This window comes from Oncorhynchus tshawytscha, linkage group LG05 (genome assembly GCF_018296145.1).
Source record: "Oncorhynchus tshawytscha isolate Ot180627B linkage group LG05, Otsh_v2.0, whole genome shotgun sequence".
Taxonomy (NCBI): domain Eukaryota; kingdom Metazoa; phylum Chordata; class Actinopteri; order Salmoniformes; family Salmonidae; genus Oncorhynchus; species Oncorhynchus tshawytscha.
In genome coordinates this window covers 28,488,653-28,511,173 of record NC_056433.1, presented here as the reverse complement: position 1 = coordinate 28,511,173, position 22,521 = coordinate 28,488,653, and the positions used below count along the sequence as shown (strand labels likewise).

The following is a 22,521-nucleotide window of genomic DNA, read 5'->3' as shown; positions in this document are numbered from 1 at the left end:
GGTCTTGAAAAAGAAGGGTCAACACTGCAAATATTGACTCTTTGTGTCAACTTCATGTAATTGTCAATAAAAGCCTTTGACACGTATGAAATACTTGTAATTATACTTCAGTATTCCATAGTAACATCTGACAAAAATATCTAAAGACACCAAAGCAGCGAACTGTGGAAATTAATATGTGTGTCATTCTCAAAACTTTTGGCCATGACTGTATATGGTGTGGAAGAACTTGAGTGTTCTGCACAGAGCCCTGACCTCAACCGCATCAAACACCGTTGGAATGAATTGGAGCGCTGACTGTGAGCCAGGCCTAATCGCCCAACATCAGTGCCCAACCTTACTAGTGCTTGTGGCTGAATGGAAGCAAGTCCCCGTAGCAATGTTCCAAATTCTAGTGGAAAGCTTTCCCAGAAGTGTTATGGCAGAAAAGGGTGGACCAACTCCATAACAATGCCCATGATTTTGGGATGAGATTGGCCAGGTGGAATTTGTACCGTATTGCATACACCTCATCTTCTCAGCTTTAACACCCCTGATTCAAATAATCAGAACCTGCACTCATACCAGTCTTTGCCAGGAGAAATTGCCCAACTCATATGTAGGGGCGGGAGCTAGATGTCGATTTGGCATAGGTCACTCCTTGTTTACTACTTATTAACTTGTTTACCCAATGTTTACCTGCACCTCCTGTATTCTGTTCTATTTTCCAGACAAAGGAAGTCCAACTCTTTCGGTATGCAGTCGGGGAGGGAGTGAAGCTGGCTATATGGGGGCGATGACAGACCCCTTAGTCCCCGGCGATGACCTTGAGGTCAAGGCATTGTGAAGAATCGGGTGGCCACGACCACTACACCCCTGCTCTGATGGTCATCCTCCTTCATCTATCTCAAGTTGTCAAAAGTGTGCATCTGTCCTCCCCCTGCTTCAGGTTCCAAATGACAAACAAACCCTAATAAACACTTCAACATTGGCTTGCGGGGGAAAGACGTCCGGAGTCTTAATTACGCCAATGGGAAACAGAACTGACATCGAACCCATCTCTGCCTTATTCCACAAATACTCGTAACTCGTTCCATTTCACAAACAATTAGTAATTACAAACAAAATATGTAACAGTATGCATTTTATTTGTACCTTTATTTATTGGCAATTTTTTTCTGTATTATAGCATGCTTTGAAAAGTCTCTTCTCTTATGTTTTATATTTTCCCAAATGGCTATTGAAGAAAACAAAGCAGTTTTTATGACTATATGATCCAACACTTGTGATTGGTACCGGAATTTCTCCATCCCACCAATGAGATTGTGCCTGGTGCCTCTGAAGCGCCTGAGTGATCCACCCATGCCAACCCTCACCACCCAATCAATAAACCTGTGTTGAATATGTGACATGATAATGAGCTCAATTTACTTACTTTCTTATTCTAATATAAAGCATAAGTCAGTGAATGACTTTTTGGGACAGATTCTCTCTGACACAGATTAAACCTAGTCCTGGACTAAAAAGCATGTTCAATGGAGAATCTCCTAAAGTAATTTAGTCCAGGACTAGGCTTAATCTGTGTCCCGGAAAACACCACAGAGTTTGTTAGTCCTTTGTTCTGTTTTAAACACAATTGGTCCCTTTAGGTTACATAGTGCAAATGTTATAATTTTAGAGTACAGCAGGCAAAACATGTTCAGCGCCTTTAAAATGACAAATTAAGCCTCGTAAACGGAGGGAGCAAAACAGAGAAGGAGAGTAGTACTTAAGATGAAGGCAATTACATAACTGCTCAGCATATTGGTATGCAAATACTGAAAACTAGACATTTTGTCCAATTGCAATCTGACCTCAAGTGTCACTATATCTGAATATGACCTATAGTTCACCAAATGGATGCATTAATACTATCTACACAGACTCCTATGGTGCCCTGCAACTTGAGTGTTTATTAGAGGACAATACAGGCAGACAAGACCATTAGTTACAGTGTTATTACTCAACCACAAACACCTATATGACACAATGGTTATGGTTGCAGTTACTTCTTGGTGGGGTCGATCACCCTGCCCATGAAGAGAATGCTGCTGGTGGCCTGGTGGTAAATGAGGAAGAGGAAAGGCCGGTTGACGGTGAGCCGAGGAGGTAGACTAGCGAAGATGTTCGGGGCATGAACATTCCCGGTGCTGCTGGTCTCGTCCACGGTGATGGCCGCCTTGTGCACAACCTGAAACCACAGAATAAAGCTAAGAAAGGACTGTATGGTTAAGATGTCAGGAAAGTGAATAATGCTGCTAACTGGCCCCAGATATGTTTGTGCTCTTGCCTACTCCATTGCTGTCCAGTATCCTGGTCAAGCCAATTGCCATTGTCATGACATTGACAAAGAGTGGCAAGGAGTTGGCATGATAGCGCTAATAGACAACTGGCTGATGGAAGCCTAATGATGGCCTTTAGAAAATGCAGCTCCCTTGTTTATTTAGATCCCCCATTAGCTTTTGGGTCCACAAAAAAACATAACAAGTAACAAAACACTGATAGACAAGGAAAGTCACACAAATGTAAAATACAACAATATACAGTGCATTTGGAAAGTATTCAGACCCCTTGACTTTTTCTACATTTTGTTACGTTACAGCCTTATTTTAAAATTGATTTTTTTTTTCGTCAATCTACACACAATACTCCATAATGACAAAGCGAAAACAGGTTTTTAGAAATTTTGGCAAATGTATTAGAAATACCTTATTTACATAAGTATTCAGACCCTTTGCTATGAGACTCAAAATTGACCTCAGGTGCATCCTGTTTCCATTGATCATCCATGATGTTTATACAACTTGATTAGGGTCCACCTGTGGTAGATGCAATTGATTGGACATGATTTCGAAAGCACACACCTGTCTATATAAGGTCCCACAGTTGACAGTGCATGTCAGAGCAAAAAACCAAGCCATGAGGTCGGAAGGCACTCCTCAGTAAAAGGCGCATGACAGCCCTCTTGGAGTTTGCCAAAAGGCACCTAAAGACTCTCAGACCATGAACAATATGCTCTGGTCTGATGAAACCCAGATTGAACTCTTTGGCCTGAATGCCAAGCGTCACATCTGGAGGAAACCAAGTACCATACCTATGGTGAAGCATGGTGGTGAAAGCATCATGCTGTGGGGATGTTCTTCAGCGGTAGGGACTGGGAGACTAGTCAGGATCAAGGGAAAGATGAACGGAGCAAAGTACAGAGAGATCCTTGAATACCTGCTCCAGAGCGTTCAGGACCTCAGACTGGGGCGAAGGTTCAACTTCTAACAGGACAACGACCCTAAACACACAGCCAAGACAACGCAGGAGTGGCTTCAGGACAAGTTTGAATGTCCTTGAGGCCCAGCCAGAGCCCGGACTTGAACCCGATCGAACATCTCTGGAGAGAGCTGAAAATAGCTGTGCAGCAACGCTCCCCATCCAACCTGACAGAGGATCTGCAGAGAAGAATAAGAAAAACTCCCCAAATACAGGTGTGCCAAGCTTGTAGCGTCATACCCAAGAAGACTCGAGGCTGTAATCGCTGCCAAAGGTGCTTCGACAAAGCACTGAGTAAAGGGTCTGAATACTTATGTAAATGTTTTTTATTTTATTTATAAATTTGCAAAAATTTCTAAAACCCTTATTTTGCTTTGTCATTATGAGGTATTGCTTGTAAATTGATCAGGAATAAAACAATGTAAATCAATTTTAGAATAAGGTTGTAACATAACAAAATAAGGAATGTTAATACATTCCAAATGTGCAAACAATGCAAAACAAAATGTGTGTTTTTGTGTGTCCCCTTATAGTCCCCACCGTTCCATGAGTTGTTTTTTAATTGTTTTTTTTTACAGGTAATTTTACTGTTTTGCTTGAGTAATTGGAGATTTTCCATGCAATTATGGCTCTGTATAAAACTAAGTTGCAGTGAATTAGTTTTGTACTCGGGAAGAGACCCCCGGTGGCATGTCTTGTGGGGTTTGTATGGATGTTTGAGCTGAATTTTATTTGATTATGCAGACAATCTGGAATTTGTCACAGTAATATTTCTCATTCCTAGAAGAGAAGCAGTTAATCTATTGTTTAACCCTCAACCAGGAAAGACTGACATGCATACTGTTGATGTTAGTTCTGTATGTTGCAGTTAAGGGCAAGGTGTGCTGCTCTGTTTTAAGCCAGCTGCAGCTTTGCTAGGTCTTTCTTCGCTGTACTTGACCATATTACAGGACAGTAATCAAGATGGGACAAGACCAGAACAACTACTACAGTTGGTTTGTGTAAAAAAATGCATGACATCTTTTTATAACAACAACTTTGTCAGTATGACTTGACCATGATAATTGACCATCCAATGTTATACCTAGGAGTTCAGCTTCCTCAACTTGCTCAATGGTCCCACCCTTTAAGTACAACTCCAGTTGGTTTAGGTCTTTGAGCACTGGTATTCAAAGTCAGGGTCGGGGAAACTGCATTTCACATACATTTATTGGGTAAATGTATTCATTGGTTTCTTTTCCTTTTGTTAAGAGATGAAACTGTAATGAATTGAAGGTTATGTGTTGATGTAAAAATATCATTGTATTTGGCAAAACACAATCCTTGCCATCATTTTACTAAGAACAGACAGAAAACTGATTGGGGGGTTGTTAGAGCCAGCAAAGGGTGCTTTACTATTTTTTAGGCAGTGGAATTACTTTAGCTTCCTTCCACACCTGTGGACACATACACAGTCTTGTATAACTAACCTTGTGGGGACACACAATTCAGTCCCATTCAAAATCCTATTTTCCCTTACCCTAACCTTAACCCCAAAACCTAATTATATACCTAACTGTATCTCCTATCCCTAAAACTAACCCTAGCTAAACCTAATTCTAAACCTAACAGTAATTCGAACCTTAACCTCCTCGAAATAGCATTTGACCTTGTGGGGACTAACAAAAATGTCCCGTTGGTCAATTTGAATTTGGTTTACTATACTTGTGGGGTCTTCTGGTCCCCACAAGTATAGTTAAACACACACCTTTATGCTTTGGTTAAAGATATAGAAAATAGCGGTGGCAATACAGTCTGCTACCATTCTCAATAGTTTTCCATCAAGGTTGTCTATACCTGGCAGCTTATCATTATTGATAACAATAGTTTTCCATCAAGGTTGTCTATACCTGGTGGCTTATCATTATTTATTTATTTTAACTAGGCAAGTCAGTTAAGAACAAATTCTTATTTTCAATGACGGCCTAGGAACAGGGGCAGGGGCAGAACGACAGATTTGTACCTTGTCAGCCAGGGATTTGAACTTGCAACCTTTCGGTTACTAGTCCAACACTCTAACCACTAGGCTACCCTGCTGCCCCATTGACAACTATTGATAACAATAGTTTCCCATCAAGGTTGTCTATACCTGGTGGCTTATCATTATTGATATCAATAGTTTCCACCTCTCCCACACTAACTTGACCAAATTCAAAACAGCAATCTTTCTCTTTCATTTGATATTTTGTACAAAAATACTGTATGATGGTTCAATGTTTTCATTTCACTACTGAGTTTCACTAGTGAAATAGTAATTCAGTAATTCAGCAATAAAAAGATGCGTGTCGCTTGAGAGAAGGAAGATCCTTAATACTACTCCTCAGTCAGTGTGGAGTCTGTAAATAGTAATTGAAATGACTGGCAATATCGAAAGGTTTTGTTATAAATGAACCATCAACTTCGATGAAGATGAATTGGGTTTTCCACCCATGATATTATTTAAGGTATATCAAAGTTTTTTTCCATTGTGTTTTATGTCATTTATCTGTGTTTGGTAATATAATGTATTCTTCTTTTTAAGTTTAGTCACATTTCTCAATTTACAGTATGTCAACCAATCAGCTGAGCAGCCCGACGTGTTTGCCACCTCTTTTGCATAATTTTTTTGAACCATACAATTTGCAATTCATCATCAATCCAGGGGGCTCTAACATTTCTCAAAGTTAGTTACTTAACAGGTGCATGCTTATAAACAATTGGCATTAATAATTTTACAAATACTTGCAGTGCTGCATCTGGATTCACTTCCTCATACACATCAAACCAACATACATTGTCTTCCACAAACAAATCCTGAGGAAACATTTTGTATTATCTCTTATAAATGACTTTAGGCCCAACATTTGGCACTTTGGATTTCCTTGTTAAATCCACAATTTTATGGTCACTACAGCCGGGAATGGAAACTGATATTGCTTTGGAGCAAAGCTCTTCAGCATTAGTGAAGATATGATCAATACAAGTGGATATTCAACAGTCACTACAAAGATACAGACCTCCTTCCGAACTGAGTGGCCGGAGAAAAAGACAACCACTCAGGGATTTCACCATGAGGCCAATGGTGATTTTTAAATAGTTAATGGCTGTGATAGGAGAAAACTGAGGATGGGACAACAATATTATAGTTACTACAAAACACTAACCTTAATGACAAACTTAAATATCACAAAAGACACAACCTGTTGGCAACAGGGCACTAAAGTAATACTGTAAAAAATGTGGCAAAGGAATTTATTTTTTGTCCTAAATACAAAGTGTTATATTTGGGGCAAATCCAGCACAACACATCACTGTGTACCACTCTCCATAATTTAAAGCATGGTGGTGGCTGCATCATGTTATGGGTATGCTTGCCATCGGCAAGAACTGGGGAGTTTTTCAGGATGACATGAAACGGAATGTAGCTAAGCACAGCCAAAATCCTAGAGGAAAACCTGGTTTAGTCAGATTTCCAACAGACACAGAGACTAATTCACCTTTCAGTAGGACAATAACCCTAAAACACACAGCCAAATCTACACTAGAGTTGCTTACCAAGACGACATTGAATGTTCTTGAGTGGCCTCATTAAAGTTTTTACTTAAATCTATTTGAACATCTATGGCAAGATTTAAATGGCTGTCTAGCGATGATCAACAACCAACTTGATAGAACTTGAAAGATTGTAAAAATAATAATGGGCAAATATTGCACAATCCAGGTGAGACTCACTCAAAAAGAAAATAATTGCTGCCAAAGGTGTTTCTATAGTTTGTAAAATCAATGACATTTTTACTTTCACTTTGACTATAGACTATTGTGTGTAGATTGTTGACAAAAAAGACAATTAAATCCATTTTAACCCCACTTTGTAACACAACAAAATGTGGAGAAAGTCTAGAGGAGTAAATACTTTAACTACGGTTAACAAGGGAGAGCTCGGTCACAGGATTCAAATTCAAAAAGGTAGCTAGTAACCACATTTTTTTTAGACTTTCAAAATGTTCAATACAACAAACCGAGCTCTCCCTTGTGTCATACCGGATGTTCACACGCTTACCGGATGTGAATGCACTAACCTTTTGAAAACGTACTAACCTTTTGAAAACGTACTAACCTTTTGAAAACGTACTAACCTTTTTAAAACGTACTAATCTTGACCTGCCTTACTCTGGAAGGCTTTGTCTTTACTGTGAATGAATGCATGACATTCTGAGAATAATGTTACCAAAGAAATCGGTTTGCCAATTTAACTTTGGGAAAGCACTGATATATATTATCACATAATATATTTTTATTTTAATCACTTTATGATGATTTTGTAGCAACTCACTTGTATTCACTTGGGGCTCTGATGAGACATAATTGCTTTGGGAATATTATGAAGATTTTCATTTTCTGTTAGCAAAAAGTCGTTCTCAGTGGTCACAAGTTACCAAGAGACCTTGCTTAGACAATAAGGACACCACGAAATGCAGGCCTTCAGCAAGATGCCTAATCCTGTCTTCCCTTTCACAGAGACAATTAACCCAAGCAGTGTAAAGTAACCACAGGTGGACATTCAAAACACCGCAGGAAGTGGGATGCATCTCAAATTATTTTTAGTCCCCCACCCACCCCACAGTGGGTATCTATCACTCCTCCATTATCTCAGTCTAACACTTGAGCAAGAGGCCGTCAAGTGACATACAAACACACAGTGGTGGACGCACTTATGGAGACACACTGACAGACACGTACATGAGGGAGAAACACATAGACACTGATGAACAACACACAGATATGCACACTCAATGACAGATACACACACACTAATGGAGAAACACCAGCTCACACACACACACACTGACCTCAGAGAGCCTCAGGCCCGTTTCCCCACCGATGCCAGAGAAGTCAGCGCTGTCCTGGAAGACCTCGCTGATCCCGAGGCCTGGCAGGACCTTCTGCAGGGAGTATGACTGCTCCAGTATAAATCTAGGCAGCTGCACCTCCAGCCTTCTGCAAAGCACAGGAAGTGACATCATAATCATTAGGAATGGGTCATATGGCCAATGGTTGAGTGTTTGAAGTTCTAAAAAAAGAAAATGAGTAAATGATTATAATATATACTCCAGCATTTGCTGTATCACCATTGGCTCTATTCTCCAGCATTTTGGATTTGAGATCAAATGTTTCATATGGAGGTGACTGACACCTTTTATTTGAGGGTATTTTCATGCCCCCAAAACATGCTAACCTCGCACCATTACCAATAATGGGAGGTTAGCAATTTGGTGGGGTATGATATTTATACCTAACTTTTTCATCAACTCCAATTCGGCTGGCGGCACAGAATATTCTCATCCTAGTCCATTGTTGATTCATACTACAGTTTACTAAATAGCATAAACTACAGTAACAAAACCCATTTGGCTTCAACGAGTATAGGCCTTTACGCATTGCACTTCTCAAATAAAAAATACTATAAGTTCCCGTAAATTGTATTGTATGTGTGAGGCACGTTCTCAATAAGCAAAATATAGCCTAGGCCTACCATTGATAAGGCGTTATAGGACTGAAATTATCTGAATAGCCTGGGCTTGAAGGAGCTCTCCTCTGGTAACCGGACAAGAGGCACTCTGGAAATGGTGACGGATACAAGCCAAATGGAGTATGCATGAGTAGACCATTTAGAAACATTTTATGGATAGGCCACTTAGCTAATGCATCGCCAGGATAAGAAAGACACCAGGTGCTTTAGTGTTGAACCACTTTCGTTATAGTAGGGTAAGGCTGACCTACTACGGCTTGTTTTTTCCACATTTTGTTGCATTACAGTCGTATTCTAAAATTGATTAAATAAAAATGTCTAATCTACACACAATATCCCATAATGACAAGGCGAAAATAGGTTTTTCGAAATGTTTGCAAATGTATAAAAAAATTTAAAAAATAAAAAATGATTTACATAATAATTCAGACCCTTTGCTATGAGACTCGAAATTGAGCTCAGATGCATCCTGTTTCCATTGATCACCCTTGAGATGTTTCTACAACTTGATTGGAGTTCACCTGTGGTAAATTCAATTGATTGGACATTGATTTGTAAAGGCACATACCGGTCTTCAGTGGGGAGAACAAGAATTTGATACACTGCTGATTTTGCAGGTTTTCCTACTTACAAAGCATATAGAGGTCTGTAATTTTTATCATAGGTACACTTCAACTGTGAGACGGAATCTAAAACAAAAATCCAGAAAATCACATTGTATGATTTTTAAGTAATTCATTTGCATTTTATCATACGTTTCCTGTAGTTCTTGACCAGGTTTGTACACACTGCGACAGGGGTTTTGGCCCACTCCTCCATACAGACCTTCTCCAGATCCTTCAGGTTTCGGGGCTGTCGCTGGGCAATACGGACTTTCAGCTCCCTCCAAAGATTTTCTATTGGGTTCAGGCCACTCCAGGACCTTGAGATGCTTCTTACGGAGCCACTCCTTAGTTGCCCTGGCTGTGTGTATCGGGTCATTGTCATGCTGGAAGACCCAGCCACGACCCATCTTCAATGCTCTTACTGAGGGAAGGAGGTTGTTGGCCAAGATCTCGCGATACATGGCCCCATCCATCCTCCCCTCAATACGGTGCAGTCGTCCTGTCCCCTTTGCAGAAAAGCATCCCCAAAGAATTATGTTTCCACCTCCATGCTTCACGGTTGGGATGGTGTTCTTGGCATTGTACTCATCCTTCTTCTTCCTCCAAACACGGCGTGTTTAGACCAAAAAGCTCTATTTTTGTCTCATCAGACCACATGACCTTCTCCCATTCCTCCTCTGGATCATTCCAGATGGTCATTGGCAAACATCAGACGGGCCTGGACATGCGCTGGCTTGAGCAGGGGGACCTTGCGTGCGCTGCAGGATTTTAATCCATGATGGCGTAGTGTGTTACTAATGGTTTTCTTGGAGACTGTGGTCCCAGCTCTCTTCAGGTCATTGACCAGGTCCTGCCATGTAGTTCTGGGCTGATCATTCACCTTCCTCATGATCATTGATTCCCCACGAGGTGAGATCTTGCATGGAGCCCCAGACCGAGGGTGATTGACCATCATCTTGAACTTCTTCCATTTTCTAATAATTGTGCCAACAGTTATTACCTTCTCACCAAGCTGCTTGCCTATTGTCCTGTATCCCATCCCAGCCTTGTGCAGGTCTACAATTTTATCCCTGATGTCCTTACACAGCTCTCTGGTCTTGGCCATTGTGTAGAGGTTGAAGTCTGTTTGATTGAGTGTGTGGACAGGTGTCTTTTATACAGGTAACGAGTTCAAACAGGTGCAGTTAATGCAGGTAATGAGTGGAGAACAGGAGGGCTTCTTAAAGAAAAACGAACAGGTCTGTGATAGCCGGAATACTTACTGGTTGGTAGGAGATCAAATACTTATGTCATGCAATAAAATGCAAATGAATTACTTAAAAATCATACAATGTGATTTTCTGGATTTATGTTTTAGATCCATCTCTCACAGTTGAAGTGTACCTATGATAAAAAATTACAGACCTCTACATGCTTTGTAAGTAGGAAAACCTGCAAAATCGGCAGTGTATCAAATACTTGTTCTCCCCACTGTATATAGGGTCCCACAGTTGACAGTGCATGTCAAAGCAAAAACCAAGCCACGAGATGGAAGGAATTGTCAGTAGAGCTCTGAGACAGGATTGTGTTGAGGCACAGATCTGGGGAACGGTACCAAAAAATGTCTGCAGCATTGAATGTCCCCAAGAACACATTGGCCTCCATCATTCTTAAATAAAATAAGTTTGAGCTGGCCGACCCGGCCTAACTGCGTAATCGGTGGGGAGATGGGCCTTGGTCATGGAGGTGAGCAAGAACCTGATGGTCACTCTGACAGACGTCCAGAGTTCCTCTGTGGCAATGATAGAACCTTCCAGAAGGACAACCATCTCTGCTGCACTCCACCAATCAGGCCTTTATGGTAGAGTGGCCAGACGGAAGCCACTCCTCAGTAAAAGACACATGACAGCCCACTTGGAGTTTGTCAAAAGGCACCTAAAGGACTTTAAGACCATGAGATACAAGATTCTCTGGTCTGATGAAACCAATATTAAACTCTATGGCCTGAATGTCAACCATTACTTCTGGAGGAAACCTGGCACCATGCCTATGGTGAAGCATTGCGGTGGCAGCATCATGCTGTGGGGATGTTTTTCAGCGGCACGGACTGGGAGACTAGTCAGAATCAAGGGAAAGATGAACAGTGCAATGTACAGAGAGATCCTTGATGAAAACCTGCTCTAGAGCACTCAGGACCTCCGACTGGGGCGAAGGTTCACCTTCCAACAGGACAATGACCCTAAGCACACAGCCAAGATAACGTAGAAGTGGCTTCGGAACAAGTCTCTGAATGTCCTTGACTGGCCCAGCCAGTGCCCGGATTTGAACCCGATTGAACATCTCTGGAGAGACTTGAATATAGCTGTGCAGCGACGCTCCCCATCCAACCTGACAGAGCTTGAGGATCTGCCGTGAAGAATTGGAGAAACTCCCCAAATACCAGTGTGCCAAGCTTCATAACGAAGTAGACTCGAGGCTGTAATCTCTGCCTAAGGTGCTTCAACAAAGTACTGAGTAAAGGGTCTGAATACTTAAATGTGATATTTCAGGGGGGTTTTATCTGTTTTGCTTCATCATTATGGGGTATTGTGTATAGATTGAGGACAAAAAAACTATTTCATCCATTTTAGAATAAGGCTGTAACGCAACAAAATGTGGATAAAGTCTAAATACTTTCCGAATGCACTGTATAGCCTACATGGAGGGGTTTTTAAGCACATCCAAAATAATAACAGGACCTGGCTAAATAACCTCCATAGATAGAAAGGAGGATGTCTAATCACTCTTTTGCTGCTGACAATCTATATATTTTATTAAAGCTTTGGTGATTAAGATGAATTTTAAAGCGGTCTCACATATTGATAGTCTTGACTACTTGGTGAATGCATTGGGCATAACAACAAAAAACATTGTTTGTGTTTTCTGTTTCTAAATACGAGGTTTACGGACACAAAAAGCACATCTTTCTTGTTCCATGTGCATATGGGCACTGTGTATCACAGCTGGATAGGCGGAGCTTCTGTAGTCAAAATCCATGGCATAACTAACCACGTTGCCGCTAAGACCTGCTTTCGGTTGGTCTTAAACATCCCCACCAGCGCATACTGAAATTGGTACTTTGGAGCACGTTTTTAAGGATACACCTCAGATATTGCCACCCCTCCCACATCAGCGCGCTTGTATAAGACAGGTAAATTACCAATCCTGGCACTAGGGTTTGAAAATTGAAGAGCGCTGGCTTTATCAGGTCAAAATCACAAACTAGCGTGCCTTTGAAAATTGCGCTGACTTAACACCAGACGAAAATAGAACTCTACCAAAGTTAGGAAGAATTTTGGTCCAAATTGGAAGTTAGGTACTATATTTATTGAAAATGATTTGAATCCTAGAAATGAAAATCGCAAAATTGGTTGCAATCAATTAGCTTAATTTCTCAGATCAAATTAAATTTCAACAAAATAATGTTTCAGGAATGCTAATCTTATTTTTAACTACAGAAACGGTGTCAGCACAATCTGATGCATTGTTAGGTTGAACGACCCATGAACCTCATATAAGCAACCCATTCCAATGTTGTAGTCCAATTCAACCTACGTCCTCTTGAGTTGTTTGAGCCAGCCTTGGAAGCGTTCTCCCGTGATCTCCTCGTCGATGGACGTGTAGTCCACGTCCTCGTCGGGCAGAAGCACCAGCATGGCGGCGCCGCCCGTCATGGGCAGCTTCAGGACACCCAGCTTGAGAGAGCGGTCGTACGCCAGGTGGTACTTGTCGGAGCGGAACATCATGGGGACCATGGCAATTTTGTACTTGTTCACGTAGAATCGCTCGTCCTGGGTGAAGCTGGTATTGAAGGTGAGGGCAAACTGGCCTGGTGAGAGAAACAGAAAAGGGAATCAAACATCATGTTGCTGTCACAACTGATATACGTGTTGATGTCTCAATACCCAACCTCACTTACACACGAACAAGGCTGGGAGCAGCACAGCATCACCCACAAAAAGCAGTGCTAACAGAGCATTTGTAGATGCGAGGTGCCTTGTTATATGCAACAACGGCAGTAAATGTCACCTGGAAAGATATGTTTATAAACAGACTGTGCTTACAATAATCTCATTCCCAGACACTTCAGCCGTTTGCGCTTCAGCCTGGGGGCATGGTTATGTTTACAAAAGGTCATAAAATACAGGTGTAAAATACTGTATAATATAATAATAACAACAATGATAACATTTTGCCATTTAGCAGACGCTTTTATCCAAAACAACTTTTTTGCGTATGGGTGTTCCAGGTAATCGAACACATTACTCTGGAGTTGCAAGCACCATGTTCTACTGAACCCCTGTGCCTACTCCTCACCTTGAAAGAAAATGGCAGTGATTAGCATCATCTGGGTCTGGGGGTCGATGGCGCTGACCACCTCCTTCACCTGCTCCCTGGTGTAGGTGTAGAAAAACTGGTTGATGGTGTCCTTGGCAGCCCCGTCGCTATAGTCCAGCCCCTGGACATTTCCTCCATACTTGGTCTGCACAACGTCTCGGTAGGTCGAGTCCACTTTGAACTGCTGGCGGGGAAGGATGCCGATACCCTGGTTCACAAACCCACTCTGGGCCATGCTATCCCGGACACTCTGGAACAGTTCTGGCATAGAAAACAATTGAAAATGTACATTTGTATTTTTTTTAAATAACTCAGACAAACACAAACAAACAGAACAATTATGGAAACAATACAGGGTCAGCCGCAGAGCAATGTAACTTTTTTGAGGTGAAGTGCCTTGCTCAAGGGCACAACGGCAAAATAATCTGATACCAGGAACTCTTTGGTTACTGGTTTGTTTCCTCCTCTAGCCTGGGATTTGAACCCACCACCACCCTCCCACTTACTGGTCTGCATCTCTATTCTCTAGGGCTAAATACCTGGGATCCTTAGGTGGTCGAGAGCATTCAGACTCAGGCCCTGAAGGAGTTGCTCGCGTGTAGAGCCGTCGGCGCCACTCATCAATGCAGCTAAACCCAGAGATACGGTGAATGGGGAGAGAAGGACGTTGTCATCAGTGGTGCTAGCAATGGCACGGTACAGCCGGGCGGCAAAGTCAGCATTTCTGGTGCTCAGGTCCTGGATTTCCCCAGCGCTGGGCTCCTGTGCCAAAAGTGGCATGACGAGGAGTGGGATGCACGCCAGGAGGGGGAGGAGTCTGGACGTCATGGTTCTTCCTCCGCTTTTCTCAGCTCGCAATGGAAACAAAATATACATGTTTTAAGCAAAGTGTCCTCAGCAAGTTAAGTTCAACACTAACACATAAACATTTAATTAGTCTAGCGTTAAAGGTATAGTACACTCCAAAATCAAAGGTTGCCTGACATTTTCATACAAAACAAATGGTCTAAAATTGAGCTGAGAAATATCTGAACATTTTTGATTTTGGGGTCCACTATCTTTTTAATATTTATGTAATTATGTACTAGGCTATTAGATAGGCTATTAAAATTACAATATGTTATTAGGACAGTGAAGTACCTACTTATTACAAATGATACATTTGATGGGCAATGCAGACAGTGCTACAGTAGCTTCGGGACCGCAACTAGGATCCTGTATATAGTATAGGATCCTAGTTGCGCATCATTCTGTCGTCCGAAATTCATTACAGCCCTAAAGTGTTCTGTTAATAAAAAAATATTCCACAAAATAAGGTCACTAATCTAAAAAACTGTCAGTGTCCAGAGTAGCTGAGTAAACTCCACTTCATAAATCACTTCATAAGTCTGTCCTGTTTAACTGCATTATTTTCTTTGGCACTCAGTGGCACTCAGTGCAGCCTTCCACATTGCTAAACTATCTTCAGCACCAGGCCAGCCAAAGACTGCGCCACAGCTATGCTCACCCAACACACCTGTGCAGGATTACTAAATCAGCACACCTGCAAGGCATTCCCTAATCAACTGACTGACACAAGACTGCAGGCTGGACCTCGCTCAAGTGGAGCAGTTAGGAAGACTGCCAGAGCGTGCCTACACTTCCACTTCTGTAGTTGGGCACACCTCACTCTTCTGACAAGGTCCAATGCAGCCTTTTTTTAAGAATATCTAGTCACTTCTGGGTAACAATTAAGTACCTTACTGTGATTCTTTTAAATTAAAATGGTAAAAAAATATATTTAAAAAAATTCTTCTTTGCAAAGAGGATTTTCTCAATTATGAATTTTGCTAGGAATGTCTGAGAGTGGTCTGAGTGGGGAAGGGAAAACTGAAAACTAGCTGTTATTGGCAGAGAGATTTGGAAATCTTTCTTATTCGTCTATTAACTAAATTTACCACCTGCTGATGTCACCAGGCAGGCCGTAAAATAAATGTCTCTTACACTTAAAGGGCATTATCCATTTTCACAATTTGACAGTATTATTCCAACCTCCATACAAAAAATTAGGAACAACTTCCTAATATTGAGTTGCACTCTTTTTCCCTCAGAACAACCTCAATTCGTTGGCGCATAAACTCTACAAGGTGTCAAAAGCATTCCACAGGGATGCTGGCCCATGTTGACTCTAATGCTTCCCACAGTTGTGTCAAGACTATTTTCTCTATGCAGATTTTAGAATATTTGTATTAAATTGTATCTCCAATCAGATGGATACTGTGCTATGTATTGGACATTAATATAATAATAATAATAATATATGCCATTTAGCAGACGCTTTTATCAAAAGCAACTTGCAGTCATGCGTGCATACATTTTATGTATGGGTGGTGCTGGGAATTAAACCCCTTACCCTGGCTTTACAAGTGCCATTCTCTACCAACTGAGCTACAAAGGACTACTGAGGCTTTGAAGCCACCAGTTAGTCAGCCATATTGGCACTCCCCAGTAGGAAGTCCTCCATAGGAATGAACGGAATTCTACATTATTTCAATTAAATGTTTTAAGGACAAAATGACATATACCATTAGTCATCTCAAATATATAGACTTTAAGGAAAATATCTTTATATATTGTTTTGTATGTTTAGCAACACATAACATAATTTAAAAGTATGCATTAAGGTGTCTGTAATATAATACATGTGGCAAAAACGAATGAAGACATTAATAAATGCATTTTTATTGCTTCCAAAGAGTGCCAAGATGGAGGCGTGGTGGCTTCAACACAGCGCCCCCTATTAGTCATCTAGTGTATATACAAATCATTGATGGAAACCAAGCTACTGAGACATAAATAGGATGGGCTGGTAGGTTGTATCAGGCTCGTTGACCTTTATTAAAGTACCTTTTTGAATTGATTTTGGGGGGGATTTAACAGATTATGGCCCTGATCTTGGGAGCTGGTGTGCTATTTATGTGCACATTCCACAACCATTTAAACCATTCAAGAATTAGACAAATAGGCGGCTATTACGCAAGAGTGCATCAAAACATCGTGATATCGTTGTATAAAATAAAATGGAACCCTAATCTAGCTTTAAAATGTACATTAATTTGAGTTATGGCAAGAGACCTGGCAATAATATTATTATGCGTAGGCAATTTCAATAGCATGGGTGTAACGAGTGGGGTTTCTTCACCGAATATGATGCGAGACTGAATAGCAACTCATATTTTAAAATAGAAAGGATGATAGAATACTTACTTTTGCACTAAAAAGCCTGCCTGGAAATTGATCAGGATAACGTCACAGATAACAAAAAATACGTCTGTGAAGACCTCTGTTCCGCAGGCAGGAATTAACAAGACCGAGCAAGAATAAGGCCATGAACTCAGCGATTTTCCTTCAAAGTAAAAGTCATGCAAAGAAGAATACAAAGAGTAGGAATTCGTACAAATTTATGAGGAAATGTTAGCAGTTTAACAATATGAAAACAGGAATAAAGTGAATCGCCTTTATAACACCAATAATATTATACTATTGACAATATTTTTAACAGCATTAAAAGTGATGATTACTAGATAGTTATCAAGGTAGTAACAGTAATACAAATAAAACATGATGTTGAATGATAAGATTAATAAAACAGTAATAACAATATTATAAATAACATTATAATTATAATAATCAACTTTAGAAAACACTTTCAATCCCATTGTTAATTAGCCCATTCATATTGGCGTAGTAAAATGGACACTCCTTTTATGGAGACACAACGTACACATAATTGTGCATGGTGCAATACGTATTTGCAGTATGAAAAAAATATTGAATTTAAGCTGATTGGTCACTCTTTATGGGCTGCCAAATGAGCAGCGACACTCCTCTTGGTGTAAACTCTGTGGATTTGGAAACTAGGAGTGCTCCTGAGTAGAATGGACTCCCTTTTACTGTGACACAAGCTACAGATAATTTTGTAAATGATAGAAGTACACAGACAACAAACAATGTTGACCAATTAGGCTTAAAAAAAATAAACATATTATCTTATAGAAATACTTTTAATTATTCTTTGTATGATAACTAGTATGAAATATATAAATAATTGTGCACATTTTCCATAATTTTCGCACTAATTATTATTTTACAAAGTAAACAGGACGCGACATTTATTCTGAAGGATTCCAAATATCCATGACCCGGAAGTACATAGTTATTCTTGCCTGCTTCACAGTGGTATCAAATATTTTTATAACAACGCCAGGATAAACCAGACCCTGTCATTTCCAATGGGGAGCAAATTATTCCTAGTGCGCAGGACTATCTCTTTTTTTTTTCAACTTTGGCAAAGTGTAAAGTCTATAAAATGCAGTCCACTCTGTTTGGTACAGATTTTAGTTTGGAAACAGAAAACTGTATGGAGATCAAATGTTTTGTCAATGAGAAAATGTGCAGAATATAGGCCAAAGTCCATCTCGATCCATCTTCTCCCACTTCCGTCCACTGTGCTTCCTATCATAAACATATTTGGTAATGAACGGAAACGCCAACCGGATGCTTCACATTTATACATCCGGTGAAATATCTGGCTCATTGGTGGCAGTCCACAGTCAAAGTAGACAGCTCTTAGCCATAGAATGACGTTTTACCTCCGAGTGTACCTTAAATGTCCCTTGCTCAAGCGAGGGGAGTGATGATCGGAGAAGCAACGTCCTTGGTGGAAATCTTGAAGTTGAGTTTAAAAACAACCAACCTAAAGCTATGAATGTACCTAGCTAACTACAGTTACCCATAGTTGACTAGATCGTTTTATAGTTTGGTAATTTATTCAAATACATTTCAGAATTCAAAAAATTATGTGTATAAAGCGAGCTAAGTGTTATAGGCTCATCACTACAATATATATATATATATATATATATATATATATATATATATATATATATATATATATATATATATATATATATATATATATATATATATATATGTAAGCAAGCTAATGTCAAAATTTTGTCTGACATTCCCAAAATGCAGTTTGAGACGTGACAACAGTTTGCGTTGAATTGTGAGTCATATCAACTTCACAAGGCCGAAGCTAAATAGCTCATTATTAAATAATAATTCAAATAGTTCAATTTGAGGTTAAAGATCTGCTCTCACACTTTTGGGAAAGGGCTTGTGAAGAAAAATCTTATTGCAAGAACTGGGAGCTCTTTAAATTTGAGGTGTCCAAATACCTTAGAAAATATGGTAGTAATCTTGCTAAAACCAGAAGAGCTGAGGAGGAAAAGGTGATCATTAGGATAACTTTCCTTTCTCAGAGGTCCCCAGCCGGCCTCTTGGTGGAGGAAAAGATGGAACTAATTGATTTACAAAATAAACTGGATAATATATATAGATTAAAAGCAGAAGGAGCCTTTATTAGATCTAGGGAAAAATGGATTGAGAAGGGAGAACAGAATTCATCCTATTTCTTTAGACTTGAGAAATTTCACTCTAAAAATAACACTATCCATAAATGTAACATTGATGGTGTTATTACAGATGACCAAAAATTAATTGCTAAATACTGTAGTAGCAATTTATACAGAAAATTGTATAGCTCTACGTACTGTCAGGAATCCACAGATATGTTTTTTAACTCACTGAATAATATTCACTCTATCAGTGATATAGAATCTAAACAGTGTGATGAACCCATCAAAGCTGAAGAGATTATAGAGTCTATCAAACATCTAAAGAACAATAAATCACCAGGTGTTGATGGAATTACATCAGAATTTTACCAATTATTTTCTGAACAAATAGCTCCCTTCCTATTTGAAGTGTTTTTTAGAGACTATTAAAAACAATGTTCTTCCTCCTACAATGAGTCAGGGGTTAATAACACTGATACCTAAGCCTAAAAAAGAAGTGCTGCTCATCGATATAATTTGTCTTCTTAATAATGACTGTAAGATATTAGCCTTGCTACTTGCAAAAATAATTAAAGAAGTCCTGGATGCAATCATTGATGAAACACAGTCTGGCTTCATGAGGAACAGACATATTTCTAACAATGTCAGACTAGTATTAGACATACTTGACTACTCAGACCTAATAACTGAGGATAGCTTCATATTATTTTTAGATGTTTATAAAGCATTTGATACAGTATGGCATCAGTTTCTCTTCCACTCCTTGAGAGACTTGGCTTTGGGGATTTTTTTTCTGTAAGGCTATTAAGACTCTATGCAAATGGAAAACAGCTCTATCAAATTGAAATATGGCACCTCACCTAGATTTGAGTTAACGAGAGGATTTAGGCAAGGTTGTCCTATCTCCACGTACCTGTTTTTATTAATCACCCAACTTCTTGCAAATTCTTTAAATAATAGTCCTGTACAAGGTATTTCCATAGGTGGTAAAGAAATTATTATAAGGCTGATGATACTACACTTTTTCTGAAAGACGCTAACCAAATTCCCATATCAATCAATGTGATTACAATCCTTTTCCAAAGCGTCTGGTCTATATCTTAACATTAATAATTGTGAACTCATAGCTGTCAAAGATTGTGTGACATCTTCATATTATGGTAAGATATTTAGGCATAACCATTACAAAGGATCAAAAGTCTAGAGGCTTACTACATTTGAACCCTATTATTAAAAATACCCAGAAGAAGCTAAATCAATGGCTACAGAGGGACTTATCTTTAAAAAGTAGAGTCCTAATAACCAAGGCCGAAGGTATCGCTAGACTAACATATGGCGCTCTCTCTTTATATCTTGACAGTAAAATAAGCAAGGAGATAGACCAGATGCTTTTCAACTTTCTTTTGAGAAACCGTACCCATTACATTAGAAAAACTGTTGTAATGAACACTTATTGTCACGCCCTGGTCGAAGTATTTTGTGTTTATCTTTATTTATTTGGTCAGGCCAGGGTGTGGCATGGGTTTTTGTATGTGGTGTGTATGTATGGGGATTGTAGCTAGTGGGGTGTTCTAGTTAAGTCTATGGCTGTCTGAAGTGGTTCTCAATCAGAGGCAGGTGTTTATCGTTGTCTCTGATTGGGAACCATATTTAGGCAGCCATATTCTTTGAGTTTGTCATGGGTGATTGTCCTTAGTGTCGTTGTTCCTGTCTATGTGTTAGTTTACACAAGTATAGGCTGGTTCGGTTTTCGTTACATTTATTGTTTTTGTAGTGTTTGTATTTAGATTCGTGTTACGTTTGTTTATTAAATTATGGATCGCAATCTACACGCTGCATTTTGGTCCGACTCTCCTTCACCACAAGAGAACCGTTACAGAATCACCCACTACAAACGGACCAAGCAGCGTGTCAACAGGCAGGAGCAGCCCAAAGAGGAGATGCGTAAGAAGGATTTCTGGACATGGGAGGAAATCCTTGACGGGAGAGGACCCTGGGCTAAACCAGGGGAGTGTAGCCGCCCAAAGGTGCAGCAGGAGAAGAGGCAACAGGAGCAGCCCAAAGAGGAGTACAGTATGGACTATACTTCTTGGGAGGAGATAGACAGGTGGGCGGTCGACCCAGGGAGAGTGCCGGAGCCCACCTGGGATTCGATGGAGCAGTGCGCGGAAGGTTACAGGAGAATGAGGTTGGCGAAGCAAGCACGGCGGTGCGGACGGAAGCCCGAGAGTCAGCCCCAAAAATTTCTTGGGGGGCTCACAGGGAGTATGGCTATGCCAGGTAGGAAACCTGCGCAAACTCCCTGTGCTTACCGGGGGGCTAGAGAGACCGGGCAGGCACCGTGTTATGCAGTGGTGCGCACGGTGTCCCCAGTGCGGGTGCATAGCCCGGTGCGGTATATTCCAGCTCCGCGTATCGGCCGGGCCAGAGTGGGCATCGAGCCAGGTAAGGTTGGGCAGGCTCGGTGCTCAAGAGCTCCAGTGCGCCTGCACGGTCCGGTCTATCCAGTACCACCTCCACACACCAGCCCTCCGGTGGCAGCTCCCCGCACCAGGCTTCCTGTGCGTGTCCTCGGTCCAGTACCACCAGTACCAGCACCACGCATCAGGCCTACAGTGCGCTTCGTCTCTCCAGCGCTGTCGGAGCCTTTCTCCTCTCCTGCGCTGCCGGAGTCTCCCGCCTGTTCAGCGCAGCCAGAGCCTTCCTCCTCTACAGCGCTGCTGGAGTCTCCCGCCTGTTCAGCGCAACCAGAGCTGCCAGCCTGCATGGAGCAGCCAGAGCTGCCAGCCTGCATGGAGCAGCCAGAGCTGCCAGCCTGCATGGAGCAGCCAGAGCTGCCAGCCTGCATGGAGCAGCCAGAGCTGCCAGCCTGCATGGAGCAGCCAGAGCTGCCAGCCTGCATGGAGCAGCCAGAGCTGCCAGTTTGCATGGAGCAGCCAGAGGCGTCAGTCTGCATGAGGCAGCCAGAGCTGTCAGTCTGCATGAGGCAGCCAGAGCTGTCAGTCTGCATGAGGCAGCCAGAGCTGCCAGTCTGCACGAGGCAGCCAGTCTGCACGAGGCAGCCAGTCTGCACGAGGCAGCCAGTCTGCACGGAGCTGCCAGTCTGCACGGAGCTGCCAGTCTGCACGGAGCCGCCAGAGCTGCCAGTCTGTAAGAAGCCACCAGAGCTGTCAGCCTACATGGAGCAGCCAGAGCTGCCAGTCAGCATGGAGCAGCCAGAGCCACCAGTCAGCATGGAGCAGCCAGATCTTTCAGTCTGCCAGGATCCGCCAGTCAGCCAGACTCTTCCAGATCTGCCAGTCAGCCAGGCTCTTCCAGATCCGCCAGTAAA

The 22,521-nt window shown here is 41.2% G+C and overlaps 2 protein-coding genes across 6 annotated transcripts in view; one reads left to right on the top strand and one right to left on the bottom strand.

Annotated features, from left to right (window-relative positions):
* Window positions 1-1,385, top strand: part of ppp4r4 (protein phosphatase 4, regulatory subunit 4) — a 124,041-nt gene extending 122,656 nt beyond the window's left edge. For all 5 annotated transcript variants that reach the window (XM_024420580.2, XM_024420578.2, XM_024420577.2 and 2 more), the window contains one exon: window positions 711-1,385. In XM_024420580.2, the coding sequence (XP_024276348.1) occupies window positions 711-756 (46 nt within the window). In that variant the 3' untranslated portion in view covers window positions 757-1,385. The remainder of the gene's footprint in view (window positions 1-710) is intronic.
* Window positions 1,111-17,174, bottom strand: serpina10a (serpin peptidase inhibitor, clade A (alpha-1 antiproteinase, antitrypsin), member 10a). The gene is made up of 6 exons (XM_024420583.2): window positions 17,035-17,174; window positions 14,328-14,639; window positions 13,768-14,049; window positions 13,006-13,279; window positions 8,148-8,295; window positions 1,111-2,209 (listed from the first exon to the last, which is right to left on the bottom strand). Exons 2-6 carry the CDS (start codon window positions 14,614-14,616, stop codon window positions 2,024-2,026), a joined length of 1,179 nt encoding a protein of 392 aa, XP_024276351.1. The 5' UTR covers window positions 14,617-14,639; window positions 17,035-17,174; the 3' UTR covers window positions 1,111-2,023.
* Window positions 17,175-22,521: the final 5,347 nt, after the last annotated feature.